Raw genomic sequence first — 12081 nt, 5'->3', positions numbered from 1 at the left:
CTGTTCTTCTCCAAGGGCATCCGGCCACGAGGATTCTTCCTCCCCTAATTGGTTTTGGGTCGCTTGAGCTTGTTCAGCCTTGCACATGGCTACCCGAGCTTGGATCTTCGCAAGCTCGCATTGTTTCACGTAAATCTCTTGCTGTAATCTTTCGATCATCCCTGTGCATCCATACACGGGATTTCGAACGCGAGTTTCTGCTTCGTAACACATCGATTCTGCAGCAGCTGCTCGAGCTTGAGGAGGGAGTTGCTGTTCGTACATAATTAAAGATGAAACATGCCGTCAGTGTTACTCTTCTGTTATCTTCAACAGATGATCTAAGAATATATCTCTCCACCGATATGACACAATTGTAATCTAAATGTTCTCTTCCGTTTTATGTTCATTTGACAGATTTTCTGACAGTGGATTCTATGCTGTTTAAGACAACAAGATGATCGAGATATTTGCTGTCTGCTTGTAGGTCTCTGTGGGAAAAAAATCTACGATGCTCTCGATCGAGATATGATAATCGAATAAGGGTATCCCGTTAGAGAGCCTAAACAAGCATCAACGCAGAGATCTACTATCCAAGGGAATGAATCTTCTTCAGAAGGATTCGTTAAATCCATCTGGTAACATAAAAATAAACAGTTAAGGGTTTTTCTGAGTTTTTACCTGTAGCGTCTTGGTGACATTGCTGGCACCAAAGATTCTGTGAACGTACGCAAATCTTTGAGAATCCGAAGAAGGGAAATGAGGAGCTAAAATGCAATCTTCAGAGCATCTCCTTCTCAAATACTTGCAAGCTGCACAGCGCGTCGAATTCGACATAGTTCGGATTCTGTAAAGATTTTTGAATCCCGAGAAGATCTATTAATGAAATCTATGAGGAGATCTTGTACCATTTTCACAATATAAAGGATTTGAGAAGGTTTAGGAGATTATCAATGGAAGTAAGCACAACGGCTAGTAATTCAAATGGGTCGGACAAAAAAGGCAGGCCAGTGAGTCTTTCAGAAAATTTCCGAATTTGCAGTCGACTTAACGGGAAGGAAATGGAGGCCGTGTTGGGAAAAAAACGATCTCTGTTTCTCTCTGTGTCTCGTTCTCTATCGTCTCTGCATCATTCTGAAATTTGGCACACAAACGGAAGAAGAAAATGGCTTTTTATAACTCTCTCCGTTTTCTTTTCTTTCTTCTTCTTCCGTTTCTGTGTGCGAAATTCCAGAATGATGCAGAGACGATAGAGATCGAGACACAGAGAGAAACAGAGATCGTTTTTTTCCAACAAATTGGTATCGGAGCATCTCTTCCGGTGGAGGTTTTTCAGGCAGCGGTTTATGGTTCTGGATTTTCCGGCTTCCGTTGTCCTGACGAAGAAGACGATCTCTGTGTCGTTTTACGGGTTGCTCCACCCGGTTCCCCATTAATTTCATTTTCGGGTCCATCAACTTAGATTCATTAAAACGATCCGTCTCCGTGGTCGACTCGTCCGGTTTTCATTCGATCCGGTTCCAACTTGGCTCAACTCGGTGAGTTGACCCAGCAATTCTGGTGGCTCGTGGCGGCTCATCCGACATCCGGTGATTTTTAAGGCATTGGATTTGTCTCATCGAGAGATTCCAATTTATAAGCAATAAATTTTTGAAACAAATTTCTAAAGTTTTCTATATTGAGTATAATGACAAATATTGTGGTATTCTTCCAAGTTCAGACACTCAACAACAATAATTACGACAATTAGAGTATCAAAATGAAGGTTCTTCTTGGAACACATGATGTTTGAGATATCGTTGAAAAGACTTTAGCAAGCTAGAATGAGAAAATACTCTTACACAATAGCAAAAGACAACATTAAAAGATTCAAGAAAAAAAACAAAAAAACTATCTACCTCATCTATCATAAACTTGATCCACAAAATTCTAATCCAAGCCCAAATCAAGGAAGCTTTGTGGTTAAGAGTAGAGTTAGCAACTTAAGTCGGTTTCCAGAAGATAAACTTGGAGTACTTGCAACAAGACAAGTGGAATGGTTAGTTTCCCTGTAAAGTGGCACACTATAAAGGACATGCCTAAAAGTCTAATGAAACAAATAACTCTTGAGAACAATGACAACATGCCGCCTCATAGTGTTTTCGAATAAGCATATCATTGAATTATGTAAGTTGTGGGCATGAATTTTTTCGTAAAACCAGAAACGTTTAGATAGTTTCCAAAACTTACAGATTAGAGATAATCTATTGTTCCAAATTTCTCAGAAGCTACAAAACTTTAGTAAATCATCCTCTCTTTCTTATAATAACTTGCTGCAACATAGAGAACTTCTTTTTGAACTGAATTCGAAGCCTTTTTTATATGACATCATTTCCGTGGAGAGTGACGCTCTGTGCGTACACTCTTCGGTGTCTGAGATCGTTGACGTTGATGTTGGCGTTGTGAAGCCCACCGGCATTAGGAAGGTACTTTCTGCACTATGCGTCGGGATGCATCGGGTGGTGCGAGATGCGTTGGGTGGCTTTGGATGTGCCAACAAAATCGTGGTCATTGAAGGAGGCCGGCGAAGGTTCTCCGACCTCTACGACGAAAGGGCAGTGCTAGCTGGCGCAGGGTGCACCAGCGATACCGAGGACGTAGGCCGACGTCTGGCAAGGGGCCGACGGTGGACGTCATCGAGTACCCCCTTTGCACGAGGTTGAGGTTGAAGATGACTTCCATCACGCATAAATATTAAAAAAAAATGAAACATAAGGTTTTGTTTCCATCATCTTTCTTGTAATAACTTGTTGCGACCCAGAGAATTTCTTTTCGAACTAAATTTGAAGCTATGTGCATGAGGATATAAAAACTCATGAGATCAATGGAAGTAGAAGAAGATCTAGACGTTCAAATGGTCGTTGCCTTCACTTGCGTTTAGCAAATCTAATAGATATATTCTTAGAGTTTTCTTATTTTTTTTTTGAGTCCATTTGAAAATAAATTATTTATACTTACTGAAAAATTTAATTTATTTTGATCTTGATGTTCTTCAAAGGACCTATGTGGCTCAACAAAAATGTATTATGCTGGAGAAAGGTCAAATACAAATGAATTCGATGCTAATATCCATTCTATATTCAATAACTCTACCCCTATAAATAGATATTAAAACTATTATCAAACCTTTTTTTTCTCTAAGCAAAACAAGATTTTGAGTGAACAAGAATTCATGGACATAGTCACTAAGAAATGAATGGGCTGAATATTTCCATTAAGAGGAGGTGAAAGAGGGGAAACCAAAAGCTGAGTTATATCTCTTGTTTTGTGAAGAGTGTTTCACGTAGTGGCCTTCTTAGTGCAGAAAACGAGTGGAATTTACATCGTCTAGAGAAAATAACTGAGCTTGTTAAAGGCAGAAAACGAGATGTCATTCCACTCCAATAGAATATGTTCTCTTTCTTTACAAAATCCAAAGTTTAAACCGTAAAGAATGAATAAATTTAACTGGAGATAAAGTAATTTTTTTGTCCATCGCAGTCAAAGAAGAAGAAAGACGAAAGAGTAATTTTTTAGTTTTTGTTAACACGCCTGGAAATAAGAGCAACAAACTACCGATGGGAATAAACGAAACGTCTCCTCAGTCGTGAGTGAGAGGATATAGTGGGCGAGAACCGAGAAACTTCAATTGGCAGCTGTGAATCAGCAACAGAAGAAACAAGGGTGAAATAAACAGAGTGACTGAGCAAGGGCCATGGTGAGGATTATTCCAATGGCGTCCACTTCTTTGTCCCTCTCCTCGTTTCGCCCTCTCTCCTTCTCTTCTCTGTGTCCCTTCAGAATCTCACCCAACCCGCGCTTCGGCGTCTCTTTCACCGCATCGTCCTGTCCTTCACGGAGGATTGCTCTTTTCCATCTCGGCACCGGTTCGTTTCAATCCGTCTGAACCCTAGATTTTCCTTTATTTCCCCCCCTTTTTTTTGTTTATTTTTGGGTAGTTCCGAATTGTATATGCTTGTTAGTAAAACTGAATTTTGTGTTGTTCCGACTTCAGTGTCTGAAGCGACGAACGCTGCCTCTCAGAGCCTCAATTTTCGTGCCTCTCATTGTCTCATTGAATGTTTTCGTTTACTTGTATTCTTTCTTTTATATTCTTACTCTTTCATCTCTGAAAGTGTGAGGCTATTGATGAATCATTTTGAAGATATGTCTGTGAGTTACTTTGGTTTCTTACCCATTTTTTACATTTGATATTTTGAGAAATAGAAACAGTGGATTTTTTGTTGGTTTTATTATATTTCTTTGCTTGAGAGGTATGAATTGTTCATCGTTTTGGAATCTTATGTGCTCTTGGGCACGTTCTATTGACTGGGTTAAAGTTTTATTTCTCCCTTGTTCAAAATAAAAGATATTTATCTTCATTTTTTTTATACACTGTTCCTTTTTTTTTTTTTTTTGTGATTGTGAAACAACTTCTGAAGCCGATAGTAAAAGACAATCGTTGGCATGTGGTACCTTTATTTGTTAAACTTTACTATTTACCACAATTTAACAACATCACCGGTAGGGTTTCTTTCATGCATGGCGTCTTACTTCTCCAAGACTTTTCATTCATGAGTTATCACCACACGATGTATGGAGCATTAAAGGAATTTTACTTACTATTGCTAAATTTTTTCCCTAACAATTATATAAAACAATGTTTAAGGTCGTGATTATGCCTTTTATTTGTAATCCAGTTATTCCACAAGCACAATTATTTGGAGTAAAACCATCTAGGTTACAGAGAACTGAAGGAAACAGTATAGAGGCAGGAACAGCTGGAAATAGAGCCCAAGCTAGCACTGCTGTTACCCAAGAAAGTGCACTGGAGTGGGTGAAAAATGACAAAAGAAGATTACTTCATGTTGTTTACCGTGTAGGAGACTTGGATAAGACAATAAAGTACGTGACTAACATACCAGCTACCTCTTTCTACAGGGGCTTGTTTTGTAATTCACTGCTAACGTATGTATGATGCGGTGTCAGGTTCTACACGGAGTGTCTTGGAATGAAGCTACTGCGAAAACGTGACATACCTGAGGAGAGATACACAAATGCTTTCCTAGGATATGGTCCTGAAGATTCTCATTTTGTTGTCGAACTTACTTACAGTAAGTTCACTGGATAATTTCATTTAAGCTGATGCCACTTTTAGCAAGATTTAGTCAGTTTTCTGTTTACTGGTTACATCTTGCTATCGTTTTTTGGATGATTGAATGCACATAAAAGCTTTGTGGATGATCTGACTTGCAATACATGTTATTATGATATTTATATTTTCTTTTTAAACCTTGGCCAGACTATGGAGTGGACAAGTATGATATCGGGGCTGGTTTTGGCCATTTTGGTATTGCCATTGAGGATGTAAGTTTTTCTTCACTTTAATGGGTATTGTTCTTGGCTATAATTCATATTTGGGGTCATAAATGTGCACTCTTGGTGGCATTTCTTGTGAGAGTCAAATGAGTCATGTTTTGTCCATGCCAAGATTTTCATTCATTTAAAAATTTTCAAGTTTTTGTTGATTTGACCAAATCTATGATTCATTAATTACTCTTCTAACTTCCCAAAAAAATTATTTGATTACTACTCCTACTCCTCGTCTTCTTCTTATTCTTTTAAGTTTTTCTTCACCTTAAAATGTGTATTATTCTTGGCCATAATTCAAATTGGGGTCATAAATGTGCCCTTTGGTGGCATTGTTGATTATGGACTTGGGAGAGTCAAATGAGTCATGTTTTGTCCAGGCCAAGATTTTCATTCAGTTGACATTTTCAAGTTTTTGTTGATTTGACCAAATTTTTTATCCATTAAACATTATAAGTACTCTTCGGTTACTATTTTTTCATTAAAATAATTTATTAATAGGGCTTTCACCAGTTCAATTACGAATGAATGCTTTCCATTTATATATGAATGATCCTTAGCTTATGTTCTTCTTCTCAATGTAGCTTAAATATTTGCTTGGTTGGCAACTTTCTGCTAAATCTTTTCTATTTTGAATGTAAAATTTTTCTTATTGACATATTATAATCTCTACAAAATATTTTCTTATTGCTTGAATGTATTTGATTCTCACATAGGTTGCTATAACTGTGGATCTTATAAAGGCTAAGGGAGGAAATAATATTTGCTTGGTTAACAACTTTCTGCTAAATCTTTTGTATTTTGAATGTGAAAATTTTCTTATTGACTTACTATAATCTCTAGAGGCCATTGCTTGACTATATTTGATTTTCACATAGGTTGCTAAAACTGTGGATCTTATAAAAGCAGGGAGGAAAAATATTTGCTTGGTTGGCAACTTTCTGCTAAATCTTTTGTATGTTGAATGTGAAAATTTTCTGATTGACTTATTATAATCTCTAGAGGCCATTGCTTGACTGTATTTGATTTTCACATAGGTTGATAAAACTGTGGATCTTATAAAAACTGAGGAAAAATATTTGCTTGTTTGGCAGCTTTCTGCTAAATCTTTTGTATTTTGTGTGTGAAATTTTTCTCATTGACTTACTATAATCTCTAGAGGCCATTGCTTGACTGTAGATTTTCACTTAGGTTGCTAAAACTGTGGATCTTATAAAAGCAGGGAGGAAAAATATTTTCTTGGTTGGCAACTTTCTGCTAAACCTTTTGTACTTTGACTGTGAAAATTTTCTGATTGACTTACTATAATCTCTAGAGGCCATTGCTTAACTGTATTTGATTTTCACATAGGTTGCTAAAGCTGTGGATCTTATAAAAACTAAGGGAGGAAAAATATTTTCTTGGTTGGCAACTTTCTGCTAAATCTTTTGTATTTTTAATGTGAAAATTTTCTTATTCACTTATTATAATCTCTAGAGGCCATTGCTTGACTGTATTTGATTTTTTATCAGGTTGCTAAAACTGTGGATCTTATAAAAGCTAAGGGAGGAAAAGTTACCAGGGAACCTGGTCCTGTTAAAGGTGGCAAGACGGTAATTGCCTTTGTTGAAGATCCTGATGGTTACAAGTTTGAGCTTCTGGAAAGAGGGCCTACACCTGAACCCTTGTGTCAAGTAATGCTTCGAGTGGGAGATCTTGATCGTTCAATAAATTTCTATGAGAAGGTGACAACTATTCTAAATTGTCTAACTATTATGGAGTACTTGCTCATTGTTATCTAAGACATATATTAGTGTTTCTAGTCTTATGCATTATATGGGGCATGTGGGCGTGGTCACATGAATTACATGATTCTTTCATTTGTCTTTTTCTATATTTATAGGACTGCTATTTTACTGTCCTCTCATGTATATGACCAAGGCCTGTTCATGTTACAAAGCCCACTTTTCTTATATTATAATTCAAAATTTGCAAGTTCTCATTTCATTATGTGATTCAAGGCATTTGGTATGGAGCTTCTACGAAAGCGAGATAATCCTGAATATAAGGTAACATCTCTATTCTCATCAATGGGACATTCATCTTTATTCACTAGCATGTATTACTGTATAATTTCAAAAGAAAAAAAAATCATGAATGACTTTATATGTACTGTTACATGCTCTATCTGCAGTAACGATGCATAATATCCTTCCTTTTTGCTTCTGTCCTCACCTATTGGCTGCAAGGGAAAATCAGTGGGATGTCCATGCAGTTTGATTGTGTTGTCAAGCTAGTTCTGTAAGATCAGATTGGATTCGTGCACTACTGGATATTTTAGAGAGAGCATGCATGTAAATTGTTATTAAAAGTGATCCATCCTTGGTGTGCAAGAGGATGCAGATTGCACAACCAGATTAACAATGATAGTGCATGCATCCAGAATGCATTCTTATGATGTTTCCAAAAAAAAAAAAAACTTTCGTTAGCTCTTTTGCTGCAGGAAGTTCAATTACAGTTTGGACTAATTCATTTAATTGCCTATTCACCAGTATACAATAGCAATGATGGGATATGGTCCTGAAGATAAAAATGCAGTGCTAGAGTTGACATACAACTATGGTGTTACGGAATATGATAAAGGAAATGCCTATGCACAGGTAAAGAGTTCTTTTTGTTTTGAATTTGTGAAGTCGGATTTTGATGAAAATCTTTGAGGACTTTCCGTTATTGACATTGATGTGTGCTACCTTAAATTTCTTTTGAAAATTTTCCTGCTTCGCTGTTCTTTCGATTACATAAAAAAGTCTTTGATACAGTTGGACACATCTGACTAGGTATCCAATTCTTAACAGATAGCAATAGGCACTGATGATGTCTATAAAACTGCTGAAGCAATTAAGCTACATGGGGGGAAGATCACTCGTGAACCTGGTCCTTTACCTGGAATCAACACTAAAATTACTGCCTGTTTGGACCCCGATGGATGGAAAACGGTACTTGATTTCGTGAAGTAGGTTGTATTTTGAGTCTTGGATGAAGTGTTTATCCGATAACCATGCTCACTGCAGCACGAGTATTTTCCAACTGCTAGCTTGACTTCCAGGCATTTGCTACACAGGTTTCTATGCCTAACCTCACTGCTCACATCTCTCTTCTTATTGTTTCCTGCAGGTCTTTGTTGATAACATAGACTTCCTTAAGGAATTAGAGTAAGATTCTGGCAGTAAATGCCTCAGCATTGCTTGGATTTTCCCCAACAGATCTGGCCTTTTTGCGGAATTGATTCTTCCAGAATCCCTGTTAGAGAAAGCTTGTAGATAGATTGTACCAATGTACTGACAGTTGTACTAAGTTTCATAAAAAGGTGTGTATGGTGTTTTTCTGTCTTTATTTGATTTATTTCATCACATCCTAAATGTACATTTCTGTTACTGAAAACTTGGACGAACTTCTTGTTGGTGGGTGAAATACTGTATATTCCAGTTCTCGCAGCACCTGATCCAGGCTGTTTTTTCTTGGAAGTGATACTAGTGCAAGATTGGAACTTCAAGCTCGGTTCTGTGAAGAGAAAACTGCAGTTGTCTTGAGTTGCAAATGCTTTTCCAGTGCAGCTACTTACAGTGATTCTGCACAGTTTTTGTTGGCATGGAAATGCAGCATTTGTCTGATGCCTTCTAGCCACATCTTTTTCTCGCCTTCTGTTTTGCATTCAAACTCAATGAGTCTTTCAGGAGTTCTGATACCAAAGTAGGCCCTCTTATCACCACCTTCTTCTCGTCCAGGCCATACAGGAACGTTGCAACAGACGTCTGAAACAACACCTGTAATAGGGCATAGGTTGTGAATCACATAGATGAACAGGCCAAGTCGTTATCACTAAAATGGATCTTAGTAGTAGGGGATCGTACTCTTTTTCTTCTTGACAAAAGTACTGACCATGTGTTTGCTTTTCATTTTAACAACCACCTGCAATCCCTTTGGCTTTTAGAGTTGCTGCTGGTGAAAAGCGTTATAAGTTTAAATATCCTATTTTACCTCCAAATTTGAGTTTACGTAGATGGAAACTTGCTTCCAGTGAAGAACTCCTGCGAGAGTAGTAAAAGTAGATTGATGTAATGGCTGAATGAAACGAACATGCTTTTACAAAAAGCTGATGCACACCTTTGCGTGTGCGTTTTAGAAGTTCTCCTCCTGCGGATACAAAGTTCAGGGCATATAAAATCATGTTCTTTTCATTCTCCCCAGCTAGTTCAATCGATCCATCACTGGGACACAGAACGGCAGGCCGTTCCCCCTTCAGAAGTCTAGCCCTGAGAGCTGATGCTCCTCGTAAAGCTGCATCATCTCACAAGTTAGATCGATTAGCCGTGTAACTGTGTAAGTAGTTACTCGTTGGTTAGATTTCGCCGTGTAACTGTGTAAACAGTTACTCGTTGGTTAGATTTCGGTTTTGAATTCGATGAAGTCTCGTTCTGTTGAGTATAAAAATGTTACCGGTTGCTGCACCGGCCGTTAATGTCATGATATCCCCGCTCGTCTGCACGTTAATGGCGGAATTGATGGCCGCCAACATCTGATCACGGTTGGCCCCCAAATCTTCGGCCATCTCCACGCAACGGGACGCCACCAGTGCTGCTGCCGATGCGGCTGCTGCTAGTGTTTTGGAGCGCGCAGTCTCCCGAGCGGCCAAGGGATCTGGCGCTGTGGAAGTTGTGGCTGTGATGGCAGCGACGGCTGCAGCAACTGCAGCAACCGACACGGCGGCACGCAACTGGGCCTTTCGTGTTCGGTTCTCCTCCTTTTTCCTTTCCTTCTGTTCTTTCAACCATCTGCCTACTGTCTTCCCTCTCACCACGCTTTTGTAAAGCTTTTATTGCAAATAAGAAAAGAATTAGATATAATCTGACGTCTGAACAAATGGTCGAATAGTAAATGCTAACATCAGCGGCGATCCGTGGAGACGAGACGTACCCCATGCCCAATCAATCGTTGCTTCCGTAAAACTTCTGGATCAAGTGCTTGCTGAAGAAGAAGCCACTCCTGGCAAAGACAAGCAGTAATTGCCCTTACTAATCTAATAAGAACACCAGACTTGACACTCAGACGAAACTTCATTTTCCCTGTACAAAGAGTACGTACTGTTCTAGTCTAGCACCAGATAGTGAATCAAGCATGAAATCAACTTACCTTTGTTTCTTCCCTTTCCTTGGGAGAAATAGGAGGATCATCGCCCGGGCTTTCAATTGTAGCGGGTATGGAATGAACCACTCGTTGATTCTGATCATCAAAGCAGGCTTAATTAGTACGATGTGATTGATACGGTCATAGTCGCAAATGCAAAGTGCGTATGGCTTATACATAAGCTGAGACTCAGATGAAGAGAACGGATGAGATTAATCTTACTGTTCCCGGAGAGACTTTTGCAGCAGAAGATATCGGAATGGAACTCGTATCTTGCATCTCCAATTCATGAGAGCAAGGGAGAGCAGCCTTGTTGCCCTTGAACTGATTATACGAGTCGGCGAGTGCTTTGGAGAGCTCGAGTGCGGAAAGGCTCCATGATCTTGCCAGAAATACCATAGGCTCGATAGGAGTTTCCGGAGGAGGCACCGACAACGGAAGCCAGGTTGCTGGACTCTCTTCGTCAATGTTTTCCAATCGGTTCGACATGCATTTGCCGTCGTGAGTACAGGGATTCATTCTTTGTCAGAAACATCGAACATCAAACAAAGTTTTTCAACAGAATCTAGTTATTCAAGCTCACTAAGAGAATCTAATCACTGATCAAGCAGAGCTTCACAGGGCTATCTGCAAGCAAAAGAGAGTGTTCAGATCATTCCTTACCTTACAGTAAATGACCTTTCTTCCTCCGAAAGTCAGTCATTCCAAGACTAAGAAAAAGAGTACACAAACAAGAGAAGTAGCTCCTTGAAGAAGAAGACGAAGATACGACTTCCTTTTGTAAGCGTTGCACTAAAAAGAAATGTTGTTTTATCTGTTCTTACTTATATTTTAAAGCATCCTTTTGAAGCTTGGAGCATCTTCTACCCTAATTTTTCTGCTTTTTCCAGTTTATCTTTCTTTCCACTCTTCCCACTCTCCCGTGTCCCCAGTAAAGGTCTTTCAGTGCCGGGATCTCATCTTTCATCCGGACCCATACAAGCCATGATGTCCTTGTTAATTGACGTAAAAGAGGACCCTCATTTAGACAACCCGCACGGTCGATAATTATTCTTGATCCTTCCACAGTTTAATCAAACAGTGGTAGAAGACCTTAAAAAATGCTCTTTCGTCTTCATATAAAGTATCAAAAGCCAACATTACGTAATGATGTAAGCGCGAAGTGGGTTTTAATTCATGACACTGCCCTTATCTTCAGGTTCGTGGCTTGAATTCTCGGGAGAGCGTTTGGATCTCTGCTGATAAGGTTCGGATTAGAAGAGTGATTCGTGATTACTTGAAATTCTTGCATAAACTCTCATTGTGGTTCGGCGGACTCAGAAAAATTGATGAATATCATCTGATTACTGCTGGGCTCATGCTTCCTTAGATCTTGCTATCAATGATCTTATGAGACATGAATGATGGCCGATGCCCTTGATGATTCAACCTCAAGTCTAGGTCTCAAGGCTAGACAGAGGGTAGATAGTCTCATCACCAGCATGCTTCTTTGCTTTTTTTTCCTTTTTCCTTGATAAGCTCCAAGTTCAGTTATAGGCATGCAATGTCTTC

General features: G+C 38.9%; 2 protein-coding genes across 2 annotated transcripts; one reads left to right on the top strand and one right to left on the bottom strand.

Annotated features, from left to right (window-relative positions):
- The first annotated feature begins 3595 nt into the window (after positions 1 to 3595).
- On the top strand, positions 3596 to 8739 carry LOC137941269 (probable lactoylglutathione lyase, chloroplastic). The gene is made up of 9 exons (XM_068786599.1): positions 3596 to 3884; positions 4698 to 4902; positions 4987 to 5111; positions 5300 to 5364; positions 6879 to 7091; positions 7368 to 7415; positions 7899 to 8006; positions 8202 to 8342; positions 8521 to 8739. The coding sequence occupies exons 1-9, from the start codon at positions 3713 to 3715 to the stop codon at positions 8560 to 8562; spliced, it is 1119 nt and encodes a 372-aa protein (XP_068642700.1). The 5' UTR covers positions 3596 to 3712; the 3' UTR covers positions 8563 to 8739.
- Positions 8740 to 8951: 212 nt separating this feature from the next.
- LOC137940932 (VAN3-binding protein-like) lies at positions 8952 to 11019 on the bottom strand. The gene is made up of 8 exons (XM_068786046.1): positions 10753 to 11019; positions 10537 to 10626; positions 10321 to 10389; positions 9844 to 10216; positions 9511 to 9684; positions 9385 to 9434; positions 9258 to 9315; positions 8952 to 9170 (listed from the first exon to the last, which is right to left on the bottom strand). Exons 1-8 carry the CDS (start codon positions 11017 to 11019, stop codon positions 8965 to 8967), a joined length of 1287 nt encoding a protein of 428 aa, XP_068642147.1. The 3' UTR covers positions 8952 to 8964.
- Between the last annotated feature and the right edge of the window lie 1062 nt (positions 11020 to 12081).

The sequence above is a fragment of the Aristolochia californica genome, unplaced genomic scaffold, assembly GCF_029961685.1.
Source record: "Aristolochia californica isolate CCGP_79_NKW_82.1479 unplaced genomic scaffold, dmAriCali1.0.hap1 SCAF_9, whole genome shotgun sequence".
Lineage (NCBI taxonomy): Eukaryota > Viridiplantae > Streptophyta > Magnoliopsida > Piperales > Aristolochiaceae > Aristolochia > Aristolochia californica.
This window is presented reverse-complemented; position numbering and strand designations above follow the sequence as displayed.